The sequence below is a fragment of the Pseudopodoces humilis genome, chromosome 3 (assembly GCF_049639895.1).
Source record: "Pseudopodoces humilis isolate 2021_Gansu_Grassland_sample_001 chromosome 3, ASM4963989v1, whole genome shotgun sequence".
Taxonomy (NCBI): Eukaryota; Metazoa; Chordata; class Aves; order Passeriformes; family Paridae; genus Pseudopodoces; species Pseudopodoces humilis.
This window is the reverse complement of record NC_142202.1, coordinates 89,936,633-89,964,045: the sequence shown is the minus strand read 5'-3', so window position 1 is coordinate 89,964,045 and position 27,413 is coordinate 89,936,633. Positions and strand designations below refer to the sequence as shown.

Genomic DNA, 27,413 nt, shown 5'->3' with positions numbered 1-27,413 from the left:
CAGATCTAATGTACATTGTCTTACAATTTTTTAATTATAGACAATTCTCAAACAAAAAGGAAAACACAATTTTAACTGGCAATCATAGAACAGAAATAAAGCTAACAATGCAAGACAAGAAGAAAAAGCATCTGTACTTTTAAGTTGATTGCTGAAATACAGTCATGGAAGCAATTCCTTTACTTTCTGCAATGAAATCTCCTAAAATAGCTAGCTGAGTCTGATGAAAATTAGATCAGCTACTATGTGAGGGTCTCACATTACATTTGCTGGAGAAATGTAATTAGCTTTTTTGGTCTACATCTCTTTAACATATCTGTGAATGGGAGGCTCCACAGTGACCACAGGGTTCAGAGTCCAGATTATATATCCTGAAGCAGGCAGGGAGTATCACATTCTGTATAAAACATTTTTCAGCTAATATGGCGGGCAATGATACTTTCAAAAGTTTCTAAGGGACTTAAAGGTGTAAGTTCCCTTTCCAGCCTGGTCTGTATATAGGGTATAGTCACCAAAAAGCAAAGCACTGTAACCCCAATGGTTTACATATCTCACTATCCCCAAGAGTAATCAGCAGTAATCAGTTGCTGTCTCTGAACAGAAACTGAGAGGAGAACTGTCTAAGCTAAGGAGCAGACACTGCTAAAGTAATTTTTGAAGATTTGCCAGAAAAGAAGACCCTGTGTAACTGGAATTCATGCCATGAATTCCTTTGTGAACTAATATTTTTGCAGTCTTAGGCAAAAAAAGGCGTTTGGTATTGGTGGTAAAAAGTAGTCATGCCAGTGTCAGTGTTCCATTTTACCCAAGAAGCTGAGGGTTAGAGAGCAAGATGTGGTAACGTGGGGCACAGAGCAGCTTGAGGAGATTACAGCCCACATATCCCATGTGAGTTCTTCAGCCATGAAGGTAATGATCCTCATAATCATAAACATATTTTCTCTCCTACACAAAGATTTAAGTATGCTACTGAAAGAAGAGCAATTCTGTCAGACAATACAAAGACCATTTTATCCCAAAATATCCTTCATAAGAGAAAGTCAGCTTGTAATATCTAGTTTGCACATATGGCTGAGAATGGCAAGTTGTGTGGTACATACCTGGGAAAGCAGAGAGGCATGGAGGAGCTGCAGGAACAGCTCATGGGTGGAAGATGACACTGGTTTCCCAGATTCCCAGAGGGTGGAGTAAGCTGGGCAGGATGCTCACCTAGGTTCCAGGAAGGTCTGGTAGTGTCTGCTTCAGTTGCTGGGTCACCTGCTACCACAGAGAAAATGTGGGATGCAGAGTAGCCCATGTGATAGGGTCAGGGGATTTGGCCTCCAAATGAGAGCCAAGCTTAAACTGCTCATGGCAAACAAAGCAGATGGAAAAATGAATGTGCAAATTCACCATGGTTTAAGTGACTGGAAGCAACCTTCACAACCACTGGGGTGAGGAAAACATCTTCATTCCTGCTCTTTCCATGTGGTGTAGTGCAGCATTTGCCAATGGTGGGTTTCTTCAGCAGGCTGAGCTGGATGGTTCTGCCCACCCTTTGCTCCCACCCTTTCTACTACACTCACCCGAACATTTGGCTGGTGTTCTGTTGACCCTGGTCAGCATGCTGAGGGAAATAAAACCACCTTTTTCCACATCCAACATTTCCAGTTGATTTGCATGCTGAAATGATTCAGCACAGAGAGGTCAGAATCCTGGCAAAAGGTGGGGTCTTGGAAAAGCTAAGGCGGGTTATGATTGCACACCAGCCCATTGAGCCAGAGAGGAAACAGGTAGGGAATGCCTCCTGCACACATTCAGGCATCAGTGTAAGCAAGTGTAGCCAGTACTAAAGTACCTCTCAATTAAGAATTTTATGGAACATTACCAGAAAAAATTAGAATTCAGGCAATTTAAGGATTCGGTGATGGCTATATTAATATTTATCTGAATTTTTATTTGGATGATAGTTTTTGCAGCATTTAAATAACATTTGGTTTCCTATATGTCTGAGGTTTCTAACTCATGATATCAAAGGTACTTTTTCAAAAGCTATGGAAATCTTTAATTACCCTGTGTATCTTTGAGAATTTTAGCCATTCTATCTCCAAACCAGGCTAATTGTAAAGACTGTAATAATTTCTATGTTTTACAAGAGACTCCTGATTCCAAGTGCCATATATTACTAAGCACCATCTTATCTATAACTCAGCTAGAGCTTTTTTGAAAGACAGATTGTAACTGAGTGTCATAAATTCTGTTTTCTGATAATTATTATTACTATAGTGCTAGAATAAGTTGCTGAAAAATACATGTCTATGAATAATTTTTTTATTATATAACTTCCTTTATTAACTTAGCCTCAGACAATCTTGTTTCCCAGTTCTTAAAAAAGACACAAAAAACCCAATCCATAATGTTTTATTCTCCATAAGGCACTTTTACCCAAACCTTGATTAGATTTCTCTCACTTTCTGAGTGAGGCCCTAAGGAGCATGCAGCAAAGCCAACAGTCTGCCATTCTCATACATTTACTTATTCTTCAGACGTTCATGAAGAAGTCTGAAATGCAATTATAGCAGTTGTAGCAAAAAATAGGTCTTGCTAGCCAAGAGGACAATAGAGGATCACATCTTTATGCATTTTCATGCATTATATTTTATTATTAATAATATCTTCCTGTGAATGTCTGATCTCTGAGAAATGAGAAAAAAAATCTAAATATCAGGTACAAAAATCCAGAAGACTAAATTCTCAAACTCTATTTCAACACAGTTAAAACAGAAAATTTCATGGGAACCAAGAAGAAAAAGAGTTTATACTGGCATTCTAATCAGATTTCCTATTACTTATATTATAATTATAAAACCTATATTAATAATCACCTATTAAAATGGTTAACTTACAACATGTGTAGCTTTTCATAAAACAACAAGAATAAGATTAGAAATAATCAAATTTTCCATTTGACTTTTCAAGACTTTTCCATTGCCAGTACAACCCATGGGATTAAAATCCATGCTTTTTGCATCCTTCCATTATTTGGAAAGATACAAAAACAATCATTGAGATAAATGCTTGCTGTTGGATAAATTCTGAATCCAGGTTTTCTTTCTATGCTTACTGCACTGTATAATGTGGGAAAGCTTCATTTTTCTGTGCTGCAATGAGATTAGAGTGTCAAAACTCTAGGTGGTACCAGCCAGACATAACACTGCTCCAAATTGCAGATCTAGCTCAAAGACCAAAACTTCTAGTCTTATGCATGACATCTCAAAAATTAATAAGCAAAGCAATATACAATAGTCCCAAAATACAAGCCCAAGCAATTCTGTTTTCATTCAAAGACATTGATGCCTTTTGACAATGTCAATTTGAGTTGATACATATGGACAAACACTGGTGCTCATTAATCCCAAAATAACAGCAAAGGAGGACAGAGGATCCCTAAAGCATGTGTGAAGTGTGCAGCCCTTCAGGGAGAAGTCTTGCTTAGCTCCTGAGCACCGAGCTGCATACATTGTCTGGAGAAGCCACAAGTCAGCCAAGCATAGATCCATTGCCCAGAGAGACATGGCTTTTTTCATGTGATTTTTACCTATCTTCCAGGGAATTCAGGAATATGAATGCAAAATGATACCATCACATTATGTTCTGGTCTTTCCAGCTGTATACTGGGTCCATAAGTCAATTTGTTTTGCTCAGTGATTCTTTGCTTTTTTGAAATAGATGGAGTGAAAAAGGCTAACATCCTTTCCGAAGACCAATCTTTATCCCAACAACAGACATTTTCTTTATATATACATACAAATAAAGCACAGGAAAAACAAATATCACATGGAAAGACACACAGATAAATGTGAGACAAATGTTGAGAACATATGTTAACAAATAGACATCTAAAACCGTTTCTCAATGATAGCATGTGAAGAAGAAAAGTGCTTGGATACCAAAGGGATGTGCATGGTAGAGTCACTAATGTATTGAATGCAAATTCAATATGCATTACAGTTCACCAGTGTGAACAGGCTTAGAGCTGGGAAAGTTAAGAAGAAAATGAATAGAATCATGTTTTTGAGGGCCTCTATATTCTTTACAAAGGGCTTTTGCTCCCTGGGGCTGCTCTGACCCTACATTTTGTTGTGTAGAAGATGAAACAAATAGGTATAGCTAGAAACCAACATAAGAACTAAATCCATCTGGGGGTATCATCTCACTAATATTTTAATTGAATGCAGAGTCTGTCATCTTGCTCCAAGCTATTTTAAGATAGCTCTCTTTCTCTTGACCTTTAAGATGAGGTCTACAGTTACATCTACCTTTCTTTTTATTCTGAAAATAAGTGGAGAAATGGTAGCGGTGAGTATTCTGATCCATCAAGTTCACCATGACTTGGGGAAAGGCTTCTGAAGTGAACAATTGTAGATAGCCCTGAGTGTGCATAAGCCCCAGACTACTCCATTTTTAGTGACACTCAATATCCCAGTGGAGCTATACAGTAAAGAATATTACTATAACCAACAACATATATTTCTGTTTGGTTTATTCACTTTTATTCATGAGGGGAATAAAGATAAACACAACTACAATGTCTATTTATGCATTCATTTCAGTTTTCTCTGCCCTACACATTGCATTAACATGTAAAATTCTGCAAAGACTGCTACAGTGCAATCAATTATCCTACTAAGTCCCTAATTAGAGAAAATTCCTCCTAGATTCAGTGAGTCATCAACTCTGCACATTATGTTTTTCAGACTTTTTCACAATATCTAAAAAATTCTGAGAACATGAACAGTAACACTTCATAGACAGGAGAAAGTCACTTGAAGGGAACAAACAAAAAAAAATAGCTTGAGCAAATAATTTTCTTTGTTTATGACTAAAGGAGTTCTTCAATATTAAAAAATAATTAGTACCTTGAATTGAAGTGAGCAAATTAGAAAAAAGATACAATTTCCTAATAAAGGAATATTCTTTTAATTAAGAAACATATCAGATGGCATGTGTTTACACATTTGCATTTGTGAATGCAAACAACAAATATGCACAAACAGGGCTATCTGTTATCTGACCCCCTCATTACTATTAAGGTGTTTATCCTCTTAATTCTCCTTTGGTACTGGTACATGTTGTTTTTATTGTATTAAAAATCAGAGCTAAAAGAGGCAAACATATCTGTGAAAATTTTGGTTTATTGCAAAAAGAAGTGTATGGCATATAAGAATTCAGAAACAAAACTACAGCAGCATCTAATTCCCCAAATAGCAGTATTTTTGCTCTGCTTAATGGATCTGAATGTCAAAAGGTCTCACAAAGCCTAATTAATTTCACTTGTCCTTTATTAATGCATGTCAAATTCATGAAGATATGGAATACTTGTTTTTCAAAGTTTCATTGTGAACCAATGATAGAAGCGGGGAAGAAACCCAGAACTTTTAAGCCCATCTCATTTTCTTGAACCAAGGAAACTTCTGACTCTGCTTTTGCACCCTTTAAACTGTATTTTAATTTTTAATAATTTATATGAAATAAACTAGATAAGTGACTTAAAATATTAGTCTCTAGCCTTTCCAAAATTAATTGACTAAATTGCTTTGATAGTCAGCTGGCAGTCACTCTTGTGTTTTCTTTGCTGTCCAGATGGAAATGAGAAGACCCTGTATTAGAACACAGCCAAGAGTTTAAATGTGTCTGATATGAAAAGTGCAATTTCCTCTTGCAAAATCTATCCAAAAATTTCTAGTAATTTGCAGATCTACATCTTTGTGCATAAGCAAATGTTAAATAAGATTAAAACCTTAATAGCTGGGCTGTATTTACACCGTAGTAGACTCTTCAAAACATCTAGCATACAATCTTGACCTTGGAAGAGCCTGAGAATGCAAGTGCTATCAGTGGTCCTTACTTACAAAAAGCGGAGTCAGCATCAAAAATGTCAGCAGAACACTTTCTGTTTTAATTTAATTCTCTCAACATTTTCATTGGAAATGTGTGTACATTTCAACATTGGGCTGCCAAAGTTCAGGAATTCCCAGCTCTGCACAGAGGATTGCACTTTATGGTTAACAACTTCACTGCACGCTCTGGAGCAGAAAGCAGGGGAGCAGCCACCTTTCACAGAGGTAGGACCCTCAGAGTTGCAATGAACCAAGGATAAAAATACTCAGAAGTACTCCTGTCAGGACATTAGTCAGAAGATGGTGCTATTATAATAGAACTTTTAAGGCAGCTGAGTCTCCGTGGGAAAACGTAAGAGAAAGTAAACCCTAAGCGGAAATTAAAAGCTGATTTCAATGCAAGCTGATGCTCTACATCTCACTGAATACACCTCACAGAAGTGTACTCACTAGGACACCCTTTAATTCTGCACCTAGGCTTGCTTGCATCAAGGGGGAAATGCACAGGAAAACACACTTTAAATTGCCATTCACAAACTTTTGCACAGTCATTTGGATCTTAGCTCATTTCAGTGACCCTAAAATTACCAACAACATTTTTATGTATTTCTACCCCACATAGTGTGCTTCCATGTCGATATGTGGGTTCTGACTGAGCTGCTGCTGGTATTGCAAAAAACCTGGAAATAAGCAATAATACAATTTCATGGCCTCTAGAGCATTATAACCTTAAATATCTACATAGAACCACTGGTTTGTGTCATATAGAAATAGCTTTGAAAGCACTTCCTTTTGTCTTTATATAGGGAAAAAATGGAGTTTGCATAGCTCTTCTTAAACAGAATACTAAATTTTCTGCAGTGTGAAAAGATTGCATTGTGACTGTGAAGGAGAAAAAGCTGATGTTGATGGGAAAATGAGGAAACAAACATATAATTACTAAAATTCTGGTTGCAAGTAAATGAGCATAGTAATTGCCTACACAACAAATGTGTAGGTGATTAGAAATGCATGACATTAGAACAGTCCACAGGAAAGCTAATTGTTGTAATTGATATGACTGATATGGATTCTGTAGTCATCGGGGAAATGACTAAAGATTATAAAGGCAAAACCACTAAGTAGAAAAGACCACAGATTTGTTTTACTGTCTGACAGAGATCTCTTCCTTGCTTGAAAAGCCACAGTGTTGTTCTTAATATCTAGACTATAATTAACGTACATGAAGAAAACCAAACTGGGGACATGTATTCTCATCATGATCCAAATACATTAATGGAAGGGGTTACCATTCCTGGCTGCACACCAGTGCCCTTCTGAAGAATGTTATTGTATTTAGTAAACTTCTAGTGGAACAACCTGTTAAAAAAATTGCAAAAATCATCTGTGAGATGAAACAACTTGATAGCCTGGCATTGCTTGAAAATTCAAGCGGAGTGCTTTCCTGGAAGGCTGATAGTGCTTAGAGTTAGGGCAGTGCATGTAACTAATGACTGCAAGGAGAATGATACAACAGCTTTATATAATGTTTAGTTACCTAATTAAAACAATTTAAATATGTACATTTCACATGATTTCTGCCTTAAAAATTATTATTTGGCTTATATCTTACAGCTATTGTTAACAGCGAAGGTCAGCTAAGGGAAAAGATTCAGAGGAACGAGATGAAAACACTATAGGAAATATTTTGCAATTATCTATTCTTAGCTATTATGAGTTACTTAGCTATTCTAGAGTAAATCCAGAGGAACACTGCTGCTTCTACTGCAGAATGTATTTACATCATGGGAAAAAACAAGAGAATGGGAAAAAAGACAGTCAGTGGAAATGGGGTGTAACATGATTGAAGAGAGGGGTCAAATTCTTTCCTGCCAAAAATGAGCAAACCTCTGTGAAAATGTCAGTGAAGCTTCACTCAGAAATGTCAGGAGAAATTTTAGCCAGAGTGGGAATTTCACAATGAATATGTTTCTGTTTTTTTGAAATAGAGCCGTATCTTTAAGCACTTCTTTGATTAAAAGCAAGAATTTTCAGTGCACCATTCTATGAGACACTTTTCCTGTTTCCTTGCCCGCCAGCCCCTGTGTCTGTGCTGTGTTAGAGAAGGGAACCCTGCAGCTTCCAGGCTCCTTTCCACAAATGTGGGCTGCTGTCTCCTCACTGAGTACGTCAGTGCCCTGCAGCCACAGCCCCTGCCAGTCTGATGGGGCTTCTGCCAGATGTCAGCACAGTCCTGGCTTCTCTGCCCCAATGACCACTTCTACAGCGCTGGTGTGAGCTCTGAAGATCTGCAAGGATCTCTTATAATACTTTTTGAAAACTGCTTTCATGGCTGTTTTTCAAACTTCTAACTAAAGTTTGGGAACTTCCACATTCAGTTCAATTCAGAAGCATGAAATTAATTTCCTGTAATTTTAAGTTATCTTCAGCTCTATTTTGTTGTAGATGAGTCAGAGGAAAGAGTAAAAGCATCAGGCCTTATTTAGAAGGAGAAGAAATCTGAGAATTAGGAAGTTAATTGTATTCTGGCATGAATATCATTCCCATTACCTCACTGTCCAATATGGGTAAACAGAAAGAATCAGAAATATGTTTGCAGGTATTTTCAGGGCACTATTAATTTTGATAGATTTTGTATGTACACCAATACATCTGAGTATATTGATCTGGCCTTTGGTTATATGTCCTGAGGTACACAATGTAGGTCCTTCTAATTAGAACTCTTAAATTTTCACTAAATTAGCAGATTTCAAAACATGAAATGTTTTCAGGCTCAGTAGTTTGCTAAAAGCTCTTTCATTTACATGGAATAGAATTAGCTATATATAATTCAATTTTCAGACATGTAATCAATTAGGGAGTTTTGTTTCTTGTTAAATGCACAAATCCTTATCACAGACAGGTTTCATGGAACCCTATGCACTTACCTATGTGTTTTTATCCACAAGAATTCATACCAAGATAGCAAACCAAGAAAATTCCAAATGCATGCAAAAATGAAAAAAAAAAAAAAAGAAAAAAGCAAAAAGTTTTCTCAAAGTTTCACATCCCAGTTAAACAAGTAACTGACTTGGCAGGTCTTGTCTTTGTTCTGTCCCTGCAGCACAGCCTAGGAAAGAGCACTCCCGGTGGGAGCTGTTAGTCTTGAATAATAAAACAGATAACATGCTGAGAAGGCTGAAAAGAGCCATTGCAGAGGTTAAGGGAGAAACGCTAATTTTGGATAGGAATCCCAGTAGTGGATGTAAAATTTGCCCAAATAAAAGGGAACACACGTTCTTGTGGCAGAACAGCTCAACAACCAAGAAAATAACTGGGCATGAGAAGCTTTATTTTCCAATTAGATCAGTTTAGGGAGTTTGATATATGTGCTGTGTTTCTCCCCCATGTCTTTTCCAACTTTTGGTCTCTCTGAAGTTGAGTAGCTCCAGGTTCAAGCCTGGACTTCTCTGTCAAAGAATTTATGGAGGCAGAGATGCCAGAAAGATCCCCCACAAAGTTTTCTCACAATTTAGTCAAAGACCTCTCTCATTTTCACAAGTGTTTCTGCTCATAAGTCAGATTTAAACCCAGAAGAGACCAGGACAAGTTTTACAGAGAAGATCTGCTTCCGTATCTCTGCTTCAATATTATTCTCTGAGAGCTGTTCCCTAGAAAATATGTTGCTCTCACATCTCCAGCCAACATCTGGCCTGAGAACCCCTGCTACACAGATATGAACACAGTCCCAGTCTTAATGCATTGCTGAACTTCCCACTGAGGAGGAGGAAAATGAAAGAAAAGGGAGGGGATGTAACAGTGCCTTCAACTCTACCCATACAGATTTATGACCCTGTTGAAAAGGTGCTCCAAGATCTGCTGCAAGATAATCTTTGTTGGTTCCCTAGAAGTAGCTTTTAAATACAGCCACTCCCACATTGAAAAGGTGTGGTCTACATTCTGTACACAAGTAATGGTGAAAATAGAAAAATATTTTGTAAATGCAAAGTATACATCCAGGTAACCCCTAAGACTGCCTATCTTTCCTTAAAGTTATGAGCTGCATGGGCAGAAGTGCCAAGTGTATGCATCACTTGCCAAGAGCGTGCAACAGGGTTTACAGCACTGGGACACTGGAGGCCTAGTTGTCTTCCCTATAGTGCCTCTCATCTTCTCTCCTCTTTGTCAAGCCTCTCCACTTTCCTGTACATGTAAAGTTTAGCAATACTAATAACACATATTTCTATTGCAAAGCATTAACATCTGCTAAAGCAAAGAAAATATTCATTCATATTATTAAGAATAATTGAGGTGCCTATTGGAAGCAAAAATGTACAGGAAGAGAACAGAAAGCATTTAGCTGGAAATATAGCAGTTGGGAGAAGTGTCTGTGTCATGTGTTGTAAATGTGGAGAACAGAATACAAAAGGCCCATTTAATTCACAAGAGATTCACGACCCCTCATGTACCACATTTGATGCTGATTTATTTGAATTAAGACAGCAAGAAAACCTCACTGTTTTTTGTTGCATTTTTAGTTTAGTTTTCTTTTGTTTTTAATCAAGGTCTTGCTCAATTGCTGTGAGTAAGAATTCAGTAACACATTGTAAATCACATTTTGCAAGTTCTGTGACTTCAGATGAGATAGTAAAAGATAATGTTGTATAATTCACATGTGGCTTTGTCATTCAGGCACCACATGTCAGATTCTCCTTTTACACAGCTGAATGTGTGAGTAAAACAGCAGAGGAGACTGGAAATAACATAATTTTAAGGTCCTGGTAATTAAAATGTTTTGGTTATTGCTGAAACACTTCAGTCTTATGAGTACAAGCCTAAGCCATTTTTTTAAAAATCTTTGAGTAAAATTCAATTTATCATGAAACTTTTCCAAAAGAGGAATTGACAAAAAAGCCCAAAAAACAACCAACCAAAACAAAACAGATGAAGTACATAGTCAGCAGTCAAACCTTTCCCAGTAAAAGGTAGAGAAAATTATATTTCAAAGCAAAAGTGTGACATCCCACCACAATAACAGAAGGTTCCTCAAAGCTTCACATACAAAATAAATATCTGAGTTAAACTTTTTCAACAAAGTAATGTTATTTTTAAGGTGTCAGGGATTGTCACTGGCTACAGTTGCTCAAACAAGGTTGAAACAGAGTCACTGTCCTAAACCTACTCTGTAGTCTTGGGAGAGAAATAGGTGAATTGCTATCCAAAAAAGCAACGTTTCTATGTGGTCCCTAAGAGAGTTGCAGTTAAGGTGTCTACAGCATAGGTGTAACTCACACTACTCATGGATCTGCTATTTACCAAAATGAGGCCCCAAATGGCCTGACAATTGACTCACATCATAAAGTAAAGACTAAGTACTGTTTTATAGTTTTATACATCCCAGTATGCAAAACAAACATCTGCACTCTCATGTGCAGCAAGGAAAGGCCTGGCTTCTTGTTCCTAAAGTTAGCCAAACTCCTCATGTGGCTTCATTCTCACTACCCACCTAATCACTCACACAAATGCATATTCACCTAAACAGCCTGCTGCAGAAGGAGGAGTCATGGCATTGTTGAGGACGTGCCAGTCTGAACAGCCTTTCAGATAGATGTGCAGCTGAACGAAGTATGATCATCATTTTGTTTGAAGACATGCTCACCAACGACTCTCCAAGATATCTCCAGGTGGGCTTTGCACTGATCCAATGTATTGCTATATGTTGTCAGCTACCAGACAGCTTTATAACACTAATTCTGGGTTTTTTTGGCTTTTCAGCACTTGAGGTTCCAGTTGTTAAGGATGTTGAAACATTAAACAGCTTGAAAAAGAGCAAAGCTCTTGTGCCCTAAATGATAATGGAATAGTCTTCATAACTAGAGAAATGGATATAGATACAGATAAGGGTAAATTTTCATATAATTATGTACACATTGTATTAAATATAAGTGTGTATATATTATGCATAAATATATATTAATTAACAGGTATTTGATAGGAAGAAGAAAAAATACAAAAAGTCTTGCATTAGTTGTTACTACTGAAGAAGAGCTTAACTGAATAAGTTTACATGAAAATATGCCTACATTTACTTCTCCAGAGCATGCAGAAAGTTTGGTGCCAGTATCCTTTATTGCAAACAGAGGAATGTCCAGCTATGGGTTTATTAGGAATTTTAAAAACCATTTTTACTTTCTAGTGCATTTTGAGTAGAGTATTAGCACTTGGAGGTATGATTTGAAGATATGATTTTTATTACTGATTTTTATTAGTAGTGTAGATGGTTCACCATCTGCTGTTTAAGAAGCAACAAAATAAAAGTAATTTTGCAAAATGTCTGTACTAAAAATGAATTATAACAAAATCTGTCCATAACCATTGATGATCTCCTGCTCTTCCTTTTAAAAAGATTCATCAAGTAAATGTCATTTTGTCACGTGTCTAAGAAGCAAAGCCACAGCAGAGGAAAACATTATTACATGTTTATTATGTCTCAAAATATAGAAATATACTCCAACAGCATATTTTAAAGAATAATATAACAATAATCTTCAGCTTCTTAGTCTCAAAATGGTACACCATTATTTAAAAATATATTACTTAATGTACCCAAAATTTAGGATTCATCAAATTCCATTTAGAATAAATTGAGCTCAAAAAAGCATATTCACCTACCCAATTTATACAAAAAACCAGTATTTTTTTGAAGACAACAGAGGAGTTTAACTTTTTTGAAATGATAATTCAGATACAGACCTTTTTTCCTATACATTATTGTGCATGAACTGCAGCTAAATGTAGATATGTAGGTAATGCCAGTATAAAATACAGATGGCAGTGTAAAATGGAACAGTTCTGTTAAGGGAAAAGAGTTCCCAAGGCTGAAATCAGAACTGGTAATATTATTATTTTTTTAAATTGAATGTATGCATAGAAAGTATTTATGTATTACTCCAATAGCAAGATAAAATAAATTAGTTTCTGCAAAAATGGCAGCTGCCTATTCACATGCATACACACAGTCACACACATGCTGATTTTATCAGTTTGTAATCATCTGAGTTTTCTGAGATGTTTTAAATAACAAGAGAAGTCAGAGTTTACATGAATAGACTGTCTAAGAAGAAACTTATAAATCCTATCCATTTTTTAGCAACTCTTTGAGAATGGTTTAAAGGAAGCATTATTAATGAAGGCACTTCATGATAAAAGTGTATGTTATAATTAGCCATGTAATAGAGAGAAAAACATTTCTATTTTCCCATTTTCATAACACTGAAACAAAGGGGTGCCCAAAGACATTGAGTGTAATTAACTAAAAATAAACCTCTATAGTGGTGATGGGAATGGTAATTTGTAATCGGTTGTGTAATTGACAGCCAAAGGATTTAACTTGAGGCCAAAGTCTAGTGGGACTAAAAAGTTATTTAAATGGATTTAAGAACTATTAAAGTTACAATAATTAATGCTAACTAAAAGGAAAAATATCCCATATTGAGTCTCATTATTTAAACCAACCCCCACCTGATAGAAAAGCAGATGGGACTGCAAGTAGGCTGCAAGTTACCCAGAATCTTCTTATGAAAGTTGTTTTTTATCTTTTCCTGAAAACAGTCACCACCAGGGATAAGATTTTTGGTTTAAGAAGTGACAACTGCTGCACCCCCTGTGTCTTCCCTTGCGCACTCATAAAACACATCCAAAATGGGAGCTAAATAAAGCAAAGCCCTTCCATACCCTGTATTCTGCATACTTTGTGTATATAGTAACTTCTGTATGTAATGGGAAGGCTTGTGTGGATTTTTTGTTTGATTTTTGGCTTGTTTTACACTATTATGAAAATATCTGCCAGAGCAGTGTCATAGATAATAGAGTGATATTATTTGAGGTAAGAATGCTGTCATTCAATTTGTAGTGTTAACTTGCAAAGTCATAGGCAGAGGCAAGAGTATCTCTACACAGAATTTCTGAAGCCTGGAGTCTTCTACAAATTTTGCAGCTCCTAAGCCAAAAGCTAACATACTCCTCCTGTTACACTCAACTTGTTAAAGAAAATAGTTATAACAATTATGTGCAATTTTTTCACTTCTATTTTTTCATCTTAAGCACTGTTCAACATTTCACTTTTCCTAATGGAGCAAAACTTCTAAAGGAAAAAATATGTTTAGCTGAGCAGTTTTGTTTAGGTTTTTTTTCCTCCTGTGCCTTTTTCTAAATAAATACCTTGCCACAGTTTTCATTGGCATAATATGAACAAACGCATTTTAGTTCCTCTAGCAATACAAAGCAGTTACAGAAGTTCTGGAGTTTCTATCTTAAAAAAATTCTATAGAAAAACACTTTATTTAACAATATTGAAATGGGATAAAGCAGATTTCAGTATGGTCAATTGAAAAAATTAATTTGTGAACTTCTACTGCATAGTGAGGTGACCCATTAAATAAATGGTTCTGAAATTTTGCTCATACAAAAGAAACTATATACTTTTAAATAAATAAAAGCTACTATATACATTATACTGTACAATTAAACAAGAGACGACGTGAAATGGAATAAATTTAGGCCTGCCTTTTCATCAGCAATGCTCGTATCTTGATTTTATTACAATTTTGAATAAAACCCTCTGCTTTAGATTATTTTTTTTTACTTTAGTGGCAGCCACATGAACGCACCACCATATTCCTGTATTTTTTTAGAATAACATTGGAACTGTCATCAAAGTAGAGTACGGAGATTGCGTTCAGTTTCGTTGGTGCACAGCATGGCTTTGGTACATGATCGGGGAACATCAAGTGAACCTGAAAGACAGATAAATACATAGCTCATATATCAAACAGAGAGGTGCAAGGACAATGTCAGTGCAAAACATGTCTTTGCAATTCAGCAAGGGCTGTGGTCACAAATTTTCCTCGGTTAGCAACTTTAAAGTACAGCTTACCTCCAGCACATTTTTCTGATTTCAATTGCACGGGCAGAGTTATACAATAAAAGCAGATGGAGAGATAAATGAGAAGCGGCCAAGACAGGAAGTTTCCTTTCAGATGAAATTTAAAGAATTGGAGTAAGGCAGCTGCTCAGGAAAAACATTTAAACATATTGTCTGTACCATCTTTGCTGAGGGCAGGGCATAACATGAAGCAAAGGCTCAAGCCCCAGGTCTCACCAGGACCCCAGCATGTGCTAAAATGCTTTCCTGTGTTGGGGGCTCAATGTGGAGGAAAATCTATGGCAGACAGCAAAGGTAGTGCAGGCAAAGCCTCATAATGAAGCTGTTTCCAGCCTATGAAATGGTAAGATGTGGGGTCTCAGACAGTATGAGTGCATTTTAAGGTCTTATCTAGGTATCAGTGGATCCAATTCTACTTCCACTGGAATAAAACTCAGTTCTTAAGTTGGTTGCCAGCTGGACAGAATATTTGGGGCAGGGACTGAGGCGCAGAAGTCTTTATGTTCACCAGGCTGAAATATATCAATGAAAGGTTAAAGAGAAAGAAAAAAGTTTTGAAAAGTGTCCCAGAACAACCAAGATCTAATGGAAATAAAATGGGGGAAATACAAGTTCTTTGTACTTGAAAGAAGATTGAATGTAATATTCTACACATGCTGAAGGCTAGGAAACTGGGGAGGCCAGAGAAGAGGGAGTTGTAATAGAGAGAGAGATTATTAAGGCATGGATGAAGACTTCAGCAGTAATAGGTTTTGTTTGTATGTTAAGTCTTTGCAAATCTGTTAGAGCCATCTGTCTTGCAGTGATATAAACCCAGAGCCTTTGCCAGACAACAGAGAACAGTATCAGGAAACGATTTTTACATAACAGTTACCATGAGAAGGTCTTTTGAAATGAGCAATAATAAATCGTGAAGTAGCTGTTTTGTAACAGTTTAGACACATTTAAAAACTATTTAACAAATTAATAGCAAAGCACTGGAGAAAAAAGCAACTGTGCCTGACCTGGGCAGATATTTGCCCAGCTATAAATCCTGGGTCCCACCAGCCCCTGCCACCCCTGATGGAAGATCTGTGGCCCTGTGATCTTTCACAACCTTTTCAAATATTTTCCCCAAATTCAGTGCAAGCCAATCTGATGATCCATTGCCTTGCATGACCAGGAAGTCAATGCTATCCCTGTGCCTGTACTGAGGGTGATGCAGGAGAGGAGAAGGAAGTTTATAGAGCCCATTAAATGCACCCTGTCTTTTATTTATATGCATCTGTATTGTCTGTTTGCCTGAGTTCACTTGCAAAAAAAATGAGAGAGAGAGTGAGTCACTGGCCTGTATTTCTCCTATTCATTTTTCAATAGAAAAATAAAAAAGAATCAGTAAAGTTTGGAGGGGTACCAAGGAACAATCACTTCCCAACCCAAAGAACAGGCTTTTTTAGAATGGTGTAATCACTATGGCCAGGAGGTGACTGCATTTGGATTAGGGTGGAGCATATGAATAATTGCTTCCCAAGCCATCCCCATATGCACACCTTGTGTAAATCTGAATTTTGTATAATTTAAACCAGAAAGCATCCAACTACTGTTATCTCATCTAATTTATGTACAGCTAAAATTTAATTGGCCTCATGATTTTTTGGCTGCACTGAATGCATGTACAGTACATGCAAAGGGAGACACACAATTCCAAAATGGCCATAAAAAGAGGAAAAATTAAGTATCCAATTTAAAAAAAAAAAGGACAAACTACACACATTTCTTAACAATGGGAAAATAACCATTTTTGCACTGGAAAGACACACAAGAGAAAGTAGCACTGAGCCAACTCTTATTTAACAGTCCACAATTGCAGGAGGGAACTCTAACCTGGGGATCTCAGTGATATTGGCAATTTTCTGGGCAATGTTTGCATAATACTATACTGTGTGTAGTAACTGTGCTTTGCTGACCTACTTCTTTTCAGCTCAGGACTGCAGATATACTTGTTCTTCATTGCCTTCTAAGAATACTGCTATATTCCTTGCCAACTAGCATTTTCTGTTCCCTTTCACCTGAACTCCTTAACACACTTGTACTTATTTTCAGCCTCTGACATTTTCCCTTCTTTTTGTAAATCTTCCTGACTGGAATTCTAGTACAGAGGAATAATGTTGCATTGATGACTGGACTTTGAGAAGGTAAGTGAAAAATTGAATGGAAGGGAAAAGGTCTCTCTCATGTAGAAATACTTGGCAATTTTCACAAGCAGAACTTGTTTTCTATCAGAAAGAAATCAAATTTTATTTTTGTTTGTTTGCTTGCTTGGTTTTGGGTTGTTTTTTTGGTGTGGGGTTTAAATTTGAGGGGGCTGTTTGGACCAGTATCCCAGGTAATAACTCCACTCATTTCTCAAGGGAGGAAGGGTTTTCAGGCCCAGATTTTAATGTGAAAATAAAAGAAAAACATGATTATCCTTGGACAGACACATCAGCATAATCTGATGGTCAGGATACCTTACCATTATCAGTTTAACTCAAACAGAACCTTATTCCATGTTTCTCTGATCTCTGTTGAGTGCCTTGAACTTTCCAGAAACTAACTGGGGATGACAATCCTTTCCTGTTCTCATTTGGTGGTGGGACTCCCTCCTTGTGTATTATCTTTCATTCCTCTCCTTCTCAATCATTCTGCTAATACCAGTGCTATTCAGAGCCAGCTCTTCAGCTGGCAGGTGAAAAATCAGGTTTTGACCAGACTGACCAGACTTTAGCCTCACAGCATTAAATTTAGTCATAGTCTGAAGGTCATGATTTCTGTAGCTGAACACTGCTGGGGTAAAGGAGGCCTAGCCAGCTGCCTCGACTAAGATCATCTTTTTGGCTGCTCCAGCTGAGGCACAGGACTAACATAAGAATTAGCAGAGGCAGAAAGCTGGCTGCAAATCCCCTTTTACATGTACCAGGCAGAGCAACAGATCCAAACATACTTATTTTTAAATTGCATTTGTAAGCCAGGCATGACTGAACACAATTTCTTACATGCAAATGCATCTGTTTGCAAAGCTTCCCATTAAATTACAGCGTAAGAATCTCTGCCAACAGTTGACAACAGAGGTCCACAGAGTGGCCAAGTGTCATCATTTCTGGAAGGTATAACATGTAGATGTTAACAATGAGCTTCAATAAGCTGCAAAAACTCTTGGAAGTCAGACCGGGGGGCCCCTTTGGTTCCTGTCTACACAATTCTCCAGCAATATAACACATTCTTCTCATGTGCTATTGCATTTGAAATGGAGGGGAAACCTACCACACAGGCCACTCTGAGCAGTTCATCCTCTCTCCAACAAAATCACTAAAGCAGGTTTTGAAACGAGTTATGATTTACCCACAAATAGTCAAAATTAAGTAGTGGTAAAGAGAAGGTAGTAGAGGTAGTAGAAGTAAACAGAAGAGCAAACTCTGAGCAGAGACACAAGGAATCGCAGCATAGGCAGCTAGAGCACAGTCAGAGGCATACCAGAGTCTGAACAATGGCATGGTTTGTTGCGTTCATGTGGGCATTGAGGGGGAAAGAACACTCTCCATCACAGTAAAATGCAGCGTAGCCCTCTGGTGCAATAATCCAGTCCTAAAACAAGAACAAATAAATCCACTCAGTATAGTTTCACACTCAGGGATTTTATAATTATATCAAACTAAGACTTGCTCAATGACAAAATGAACTTCAGAAAGTGGCATGTGAAATGCTTGGGGGTTTTATTAAAAAAAAAGTACTTGCTTTGTTCATGCAAAATTGAGATGAAAATTAATTAAACCTAAATATCTGTACTGAATACCAACTAATGAAGCTATAAGGCAGATTAAGGATTAAAATATATTTGCAGAATGCTTTTCCTTCCAGACTAAAAATCTTGAGCCCTTCTTAGTGCAACAAAAGTAGCTAAAATGCATTCTCTTCCTTCAGCATACTCAATAGTATTAACTGTATTATTGTGTGAGACTGAGCATTGCTAGTGATTACCTGTTGGCATGTCAATGAATCATATATTTTCAGTATTTTGAGCAACACAGCATGGACAAAAGACCACAAGAAGGAAAATATTTAAAAATGTTAATGAAAGCTCTGTGTTTAGTTTGCTGAGTTCCTCCTCTGGCAGGTAATGAAGGTGCTGCAGGAAGGGCAGAGAGGATCATGTAGCTACTTCTTGGGATTTGTATTTTTTTTTTTTTTTTGGTATCCTATTTCACTCTGTGTTTCACTGGTCAAATATTGTACAGTGTAGCTCTGGCTTTCCAGATGAAACTTTTAATTCTTACAGTAGTCTTTGTACAAAAAAATAGATTTTCTTTTTTCTTTGACTACCATGGCCACTATGGCTACTGACCTGAGAGCCTAGCACATCTTGGAGCATATCAGAATTTACTGATAAAAAAACAAACAAACAAACAAAAAAACCCCCTGTTGATATCTGAAAAAAAACCCCAGTAATCAAGAGACAATGGCTCACTTTTTCAGTGGCCTGGGTTCAATACCACAAGCCTGCTCTGTGGCTCTGGACAGGATAATTATGCTTTGCAGACTTGGGAAAACAGCCTCTGCCTACTTCTTCAGGCTGCTGTGGGGATAAATATACTACAAAATGTCAGGCAGGATAATGAGGCCATGTGAGAATCTGAGTTAGATACATAAAGGATGAGCTGTCACTAAAGAGATAGCATAATTTTTCTCCTCATAGACTTGTTCCGCTCCTGGAGGGTTGTTTTAAAATAATTCAGAGAACTGTGAAATGCACAGACAACTATCCCTGAGTTCTTAGCTACATATGCAATAGTTATAGATTGCTGAAGGCCTTCTTGTTCTTTGTTTATAGATATTTCCTTGCTTTCTGGGAAAAAACCATAGACTGGTTTCTATTTTCTTTTCCCATATTCTCTATTTTCTTTGCCCTGCCTCTGACTTCATGACCTTTTACTGCAAGTACATTATATTTTTGTTACTGTGTGGCAGGATGAGTTTTCCTCAGAAATTATATGAAATTAGCTATGGTATCATAAAGATCACTGAGCAATGATCCAAGATTTATTTCCCAAAGGACCCTACCCCAGTGAAATCTCTGACCTGCAGCAGACAGCACTGAACAATGGAGGTTTAAATCTGAACTAGTGAAAATTTAAAATGTTTCAGTACTTGGTGTGGGGATTTTGGTTTTATTTACTGCATAGTCACTTCTCTCTTGAGCAGTAGTTTAAATGTATCTTTATGTGAATGAATCCAAATAATAAAGCTGCTAATGTATGCAATATTTGTGAGAGAAGAGCTAAAAAAGGTAAAGTCATAGTGATAGAAATACTGATAACGATTTGTTACAAAATGCATTTAAAGAATTTGTCTCTCATCATTGGAATATCAATTTCCCTAAAGAAAACAGAGTGTAAATAATGGGGGACTTGAAAATCAATTGTCAGAGTTTGAACTGTTAGGAAAGAGTAAAGAATTTATAATCTTACCTGCCATCCTAAGTCTCGGAAACTCACATAAAGTTCATGTTTCTTACAAGCTTGTTTTTGCTCACTTGTGTTATAATCTACAGGAAGTAAATAACATTAATAAATTATTTGGAAGCATTGCTAGGACTGACAAGCTTTAGCTATTTTTGAGATCCTTACCAACCTGTACAAAGGAAAATAAAACCGTATTGTCATTTATATTCCTAGGGTTAGTTGTAAAGGCAATGTAAACCTGGAAATAAAGAATCAGTACAGTCAGACTGACACAATCTCTGTACACTGGCAAAATAATGCATACAGCATTAGGGGAAACAGGTTTACAAGATGTCTATTTGCTGGCTAGCTGGGTAACACATCTGAAAATATCCACACAGGTAATCAAAGAGGACAAGTGAGAGAGCCTGATCCAAAATATGGGGAAATTGTCTGTAGGTTGGCATGGCTTAATTGCCAGGTAAAGAAAGTAGCCCAATTCAAAAGATGAATTAGCAGCAATAAAAAATGTCCTGAAACAAGGGCCAAAAATCTCTTAGTTAAACACATAGTGGCACATATTATACTTCTTAATTTTTACCACATATTCTAGAAATATTCATGACTTGACGATCCTTAGTTGCTAATACTATACTAGTAGACTGACAGGTGATTTTTAAAGAACTGAAAGCTCTCTGGCAGAGGTGTATCAGGATAAAAGGACACCAAGCACCTTCTATACATGCTTCTCCAAGACAACCTTACTCCTGGAGAAATTCTAGTACTTGTTCCTTACTGCTCCTTAGTAACAGGAAAGGATGGGAACAGGGTCATGCCTTCATCACATTAGGCCCCAAGGTTGGTTTATAGAGCTAGTCAGCTTGGACAATAGAACAGAATGTGTTCTCTGCAAGTTCACAGAGGATATGAGATCTGGGAGGAGAGCTCCATCATCCAAGCTACCAATAAAAGATTGGACTGAACCAGATCCAGAAGAGACTCAACAAGGTGTCATTCAAAATACATAGACAATTTTTTCTCTCATTGGTAACATGCTCTTTGAATAGGCTTTTTCTTTATTTTTTCAACAATCTGTGTACCTTCTTTCTATTGAATACACATGGGTCCAATATGACTCCCAAAACTGTGTCAAAAGCTGTCCACAAGTAATGATATGTCCATTTCCAATACTTAATAAGCATCAGGGATGTTACGCTAGGCTTTCTAAGCTATGATGCCTCAAATCATCCTGGTTTTTAAAGGCAAACACTGTGTTCTTTCCTGTGGTGTGTTCCTAACCCTTCAAAGACGGTCATTAAAGGATCTTCACATATAGCTGGTTATGTGTAGTCATCTCAGATACTCTCAGTTGTCCCACGGCATGCAGGATCAAAATATACACCCACATCTCATGGGATATCTCTGGTTTATTGGAGTAGTAACTGGAAGCAAGGCAGGATGCCCTAAGACATCACAATTTTTTAAAAATCTATATGCCTTTAATACAACCAAAATCCCTGGGTGCTTGAGTTGTGCTTGTCCTGACTTGTCTATAATAATCTAATGGGTTTTGCACACACTCCAGAAGTGCAGTGAAGGTAGTTGAAAGTAAAGAAATTTTTAAAAAATGGTTCACTGATCACTCTTCACAAGGATCTATACATTCATTTTCACTAATGTCAGTATTAATAGGTGGCGAATATTGAGCTTTTCTGTCTCAGGTATTAGAGGGAATTTAAAATTCATAGAATACTAGTCACTTTGCAAAAAACTGACTGAAAAATGTGGAAATATGCACATGAAAAAGTCAGGAAAGTCATGATATGGTTTTTAATAGCACCCAAGCAAGTAAGCAAACAAAAGATGGAGATAGCATTGTTGCCAGCTTTCTCTGCAGTGACATTTTCATATTCAAGAACATGTGCAGAAGTTTTAGGGCCAGGAACAGTTAAAGGCAAAAATCTGAATAATACATATGTAAGTCATTGCACAGATATCATCATTGTTGAGATATTCTGACTCATTTGAATATAGGTTCAAATGATGTGTGGTCACACCAGAACACCTGATAAAATGGCCAGCGTGTACAGACTGTAAGCCACCTACCCCATTCACCTACAAGGAAAGTGAGACTCAGGAAAGTCTGAATTCCTTCCTTGAATTCTATCTTTCATGTAAGACAAATGTTGTATCTAATATAATGTTTTATGTAAGTATTAAATGTGACATTTAAAATAAGATCTGGTGCAAAGGATTCAATTTCACACATTGTAGCTTCAAGGCCCACATGCTTATTCTGTCAAGAATCAAAACCATAGGCTATTGTGATTGAGAAAACATTGTTCCTCAGCTATTCAGGGACTGCAGTGGGAATCTAAACCCCTACAGAAAGAGCTGTGGAAGTAGGTCAATAAAATATATATATAAGAAATTTCATGAGGTTTTTTTGGTTTTTTTTTCCCAGGGGAAATAAAGACATAAAAATGTGTTTATACATACTATTACAATATACTTTATTTTGAATCAGTTAGTGTAACATCAACCAATAGCATACAGAAAACATAGCCTTAAGTATTGTTTTCTGGTTTTATCTCCATAAGAACAAAAATTTTGTAAGTTTGTTTTTTAGTTTCCTGGTGTAAGTCACCATTCAGTATTTAAATGTAGATATTTTCTAGTGTCCAGTTATATTGTAATTCTTTTTAGACAATGCTAAAAAACTTAAAATTAAGCCAGGTATTTTTTAGGGGAGAGTTATATGACATACTTTGTAAACAACTTGCCTGGTTTTGGTTTGGTTTGGGGGCTTTAATTATTTTTTCTTCTATCTACAGTTTGACAAAAATAAAACTGAGTAAATAAAGAAGGGTTTAATCCTCTGTGCACAGCAGGCAGGTAGAGCCTGAATACTAAGCTTTATTCTGTCTGTCTCTTTCATTGACATCATCTTCTCTTGAATTTCTTAGCAACACAGGGATGATGACCCAAACTCTGTCAACAATTTCCCAGGTGTTATAATAATTGACACATAAGATTTTATTTTCTTCATATTGTGATAGTCTATATGACAGAATCACAGAAAGTTGGAAGTGACCTTAAAGATCATCTACTTCCAATTCCCCTGCCAGGGGCAGGGACTCCCCTCAGTTTCCACTTGACCAGGTCACCTCCAACCTAAACCATTCTATGATCTCGTGAAACTTCATGAATAATTTTAAAAATTTCTTTTCCTTTGGAAGAGCTGATCTGTCCAGTGGAATTTTCCTTTTGACATGCTGAGAACACAGTAAAGCTAATTGCTGAAATCCAAGGACTTAAAAAATAAGAAGGGAAAAAGAAGAAGGCAAAATACAAAAGGCAAGAGGCAAAAGAAAGATGACAACAGGCAAGAGCAAAGGGAAACAGGAGGGAAAAAAAGAGAAAGAAAAAAGAAAAGGGGAAAAAAGAAGGAGAAAATGAAGAAAGAGGAAGAAGGAAGTGAAGACATGATTGTGTTAAATGTATAGAGAGAGAAATACCAAAAGTCTGTCATAGATGAATGACAACATACCTATCTGGGTCTGGCTACATTACCTCTGGCTATGTAAGTGAGCATTTTTCACTGTCAGTGTCTGGCTTAGATGCTGTAGCTACAAGATTATGGAAGAATCTTAGAAACAGAAGACCTAAATCACACAACTATCTTTGCCCGTCACTGTGTCAAGCGCTTGCATCAAGGAGTGAATGAGAATTGAATATAGTTTATTGACATTCTTCCACGAGAAAGATGATGGGCAAAATTCTTCGGTTGTTTTCCCAAAAACTTTTGTGTTTAAATATGAATATGTGAATTATACTTTTGAAGTTTTGCTCATTATTGAAGCTGTAGAGAACTTGGACAATCAGCCTTTTTCACAAACCTAAAGGGATGCAGTATATCCCTGAGATCCTGGGGCTGGAAATGAGAAGAAAAGAGCATAGCTTCTCTGTAATAGCAGGCTCTCTACATGGAGGGACTATATTCTGAAAAGACTCAGAGATCAGAGAAATAAGAACATGTTCTGCTCTCTGTGTCTTTTTCACACATGGTGACATCTGGATAGAATCCGTGCATTGCCTTTGTAGCCTTCAGCGTGGTCATCCACAGTATTTCATGACTGTTGGAGTAGTTATTAAAAGTGTTCTGGATCACCCATGGTAGGAAAAGTCCAGTGAACGATCATTAATGACACTCAAATGAAAGAAGTTTATTTATTTGGGACATGGCCATTGCTGAGGTAAATTGCAGGGCAGGAGCATGGAATGTGGATTGCCACGGTGCAGGAGCTACACCTCCAAGCAGTTTTGCCACGGAGGATCCTGCTATGTGAAGCTGTGGTCACTTACATACCTTCAACTTTGCCATCTTTTCCAGCCTGCCTGTATCCTGCTGCCTCCCTCACCAGGCAATGGTCAGTGCCTCTGATTTTAATGCAATTGCATGTGCAATTTCTTCTTAACCTGGTCTTGTTTTAACAACATGGTTTTCTTGAACTGCAATCTCTTTTGAAAGAGATCTGCTATGGATCAACATATGTAGTGATGTGCTTTGTGCTTATGTAGACCTTAAAGAGATTAGGAGATAATTTGTTTCATAATGCACATTTCACTAGAGATGTTCTGATTTGTCTTGTTTTACAACAGGTCTGGAGCACAACTGGATGCACAGACAAGGCTTAAAGACAGCTTTCAACTGAGCTTACAGACAGCTGTCCCTGAGGTAACTCTTATGTCAATGTAACTTGCCAGCAGGTGATAAGGTTTTGTTTTCTCCCAGGTTAAACCAGCAAGGAGCTTGTGTTTGGCTTTCCTGCTATAATCAATGAGGCTTAAGAAATCTGTTCAATTCTCATTTTTTCATGCACTAGACACATAGGATTCAATGTGAAAGTGTGATATTTATATTTAGGTATCTTGTGTGTACAATATACTTAGGTACACACCCTTCACCCGAAGTAATGTGATTCTCAAAATTAGCAGACTTTCCAGGGACTATGAAAAAATATTTAAATAATTTCTTTGATTTCTCTAGAAATTCAGCAGTATTTTTTTGTTGTTATCATAAAATTATGCTTCTGCAAAAGATCTGGTAAAGGCTAAGTATTAATGCATGCATTAATGCAAATGTATTGCATTAGAGTAGTCTCTAGCCTGCCTCTGTCAACATTCTGAGACAGATATAAGTAATGCATGTTGCTAATAACACTTCTCCTCAACTAGGTGAGCCCCACCACAAGGCTAAATTCCTTCCACAAAATACTGATTTGCTTACTTGTAAATATCCACGGGATTTAAGAGCAGCACTTACATTAAGGTTTTCATATGCTGTTACTAAATCTGTCGTGCTTCTAGAAAGAAACACTTTCACACCGCTTTCCCAGAAAGGAGAAATGTTTGTTCAAAAGTGAGAATACATAGAAAGTGACTTTGCCTTCAGCTGAAAGGATTGTTTCAGGAAAAAATGGAACAAAATTTCTCCAGGCTCTAAAGAGATTAAGGACATTTTCATGTGCATTATTGTCAGTACCTTTCAGGTAAGGACCAAATTCATTCCATAGAGGAATATATTTTATATTTACATCATTACTTGTCAGCTGGTCTGAACTTCTAAACAGTTTATGATTTTTCAGATTGGTTAAGCTTCCTCATTTCCAGTACTGAGATTTTTATGTTACATCTTGGCTTCCTAGACAAGTAGTAGGGGTGCAATCATTTTCTTTACCTCTATTTTTCACTTATGCATAGCAAAGATATCATCCAGTTGCATACTGAGTAGGCTTAGGTTCAAGCTCAGACACAGCCTTTCTTAAACTAGTTGTTCATTTCACCCTCCTGCGGCCCACAATGTACATGTAACTGATCTGACTTACAGAAGGTAGGTCACACCAGGGCCAACATAACAAAAGAGGAGTGGGAACACTGCTTCTGACAGTTCAGCAAGTGAGCAACACCTTTTTGAGCCTGTTGTGACTGCACTGCGTTTGAGCAGGTGCCCATACCTCTTATAAAAAGAACACTAAGTCATAGCTCCATCTTACCCCCAATGCTTGGCATCCTAGAGGACTCCTGTTGACTGCTGGATTTGTTGCGGTTCTGATTTTTCCTTTTGTTGTTGGCTGCTCGGACAGAGCGGAAAAGCACTTCACTTGCCTTGAAGAATGCAACCATGAATGGCTGCTTTGACTGAGGCCCATGTCTTCCAACCAGGCCAGCAGATTTAACATTGATACTTCGACCTAAAAGCAATGGAAATTGCAAGTTAAAAGGTGAACTTGTGTCCCTCCCAAAGCCACAGCAGGAGTTCAACTACTGACTGAATCCTGAATAGCAAGGAATTTGCTTCAATCCTGAATTTACATGATTAGGAATCCTATTCACATTTTGTTGAGCAGAATTAAAAAGACAGAAAGCTCAACAATTTACAAAAGTTCCAACAGCTTTTACAGGTACAATTTCTTATTGCATAAAATTGCAGTCTCTGTGTACTATATATCTTATTCATTACAGAAGTGTTTTAATTCAGTCTTATGCATACATCTATAGCACTGAAAAAAAAATGAACCCACTAAAGCCTATTTTATATAGAAAAGATAATGTAATGCGGTCTTCTAATTTTGCATAGTTTCAGTGGGATGTGGAAGCTTATATCCCCAAAGCAAACCAGTAGCAAATAGAAGTGTAGAAAATAAATATAATTCTGCTTTAAAAATAAATATTGTCCAGTGTTACTCAAACTGATGTTCATTCACCACTAAAGGTAGGAAGCCATTCAGCTGTTCAAGAGAAGAGAGCTTGAAATATGTGTATTATTGACTCTGGTTCTGTTCCCAGGGGATGTGCATATTTCTTTAAAATATTTGTTCAGTCAGGACTGTGTGGTAACCTCACTATATTATGTGGTCTAAACCTCACTGAAAGAAAGGAAAGCAAATCAAGTCACTGAAACTGCATCAGTGACATTTTAGCAAATAAACCCTCACTCTTAACAGAATTTATTTTGGCAGCATAAACACTTTTGTGCATACGTGTATTATGCAGAGCCCTTCAAGCGTCAGAAAATGAGACAGTGTCATGTGAAGCTGTGCAGCTGTGCAGGGTGGGGACACAGAGGTCCTTTAAACGGGAAGGTATGGGCAC

At 37.1% G+C, this 27,413-nt stretch overlaps 1 protein-coding gene across 2 annotated transcripts in view; it reads right to left on the bottom strand.

Moving 5' to 3' along the window:
• Window positions 1-12,383: 12,383 nt before the first annotated feature.
• Window positions 12,384-27,413, bottom strand: part of BMP5 (bone morphogenetic protein 5) — a 55,639-nt gene continuing 40,609 nt past the window's right edge. For both annotated transcript variants that reach the window (XM_005518110.3, XM_088053652.1), the window contains 4 exons: window positions 26,315-26,512; window positions 20,286-20,362; window positions 18,295-18,405; window positions 12,384-14,653 (listed from right to left, as the gene is read on the bottom strand). In XM_005518110.3, the coding sequence (XP_005518167.1) occupies window positions 14,504-14,653; window positions 18,295-18,405; window positions 20,286-20,362; window positions 26,315-26,512 (536 nt within the window). In that variant the 3' untranslated portion in view covers window positions 12,384-14,503. The remainder of the gene's footprint in view (window positions 14,654-18,294; window positions 18,406-20,285; window positions 20,363-26,314; window positions 26,513-27,413) is intronic.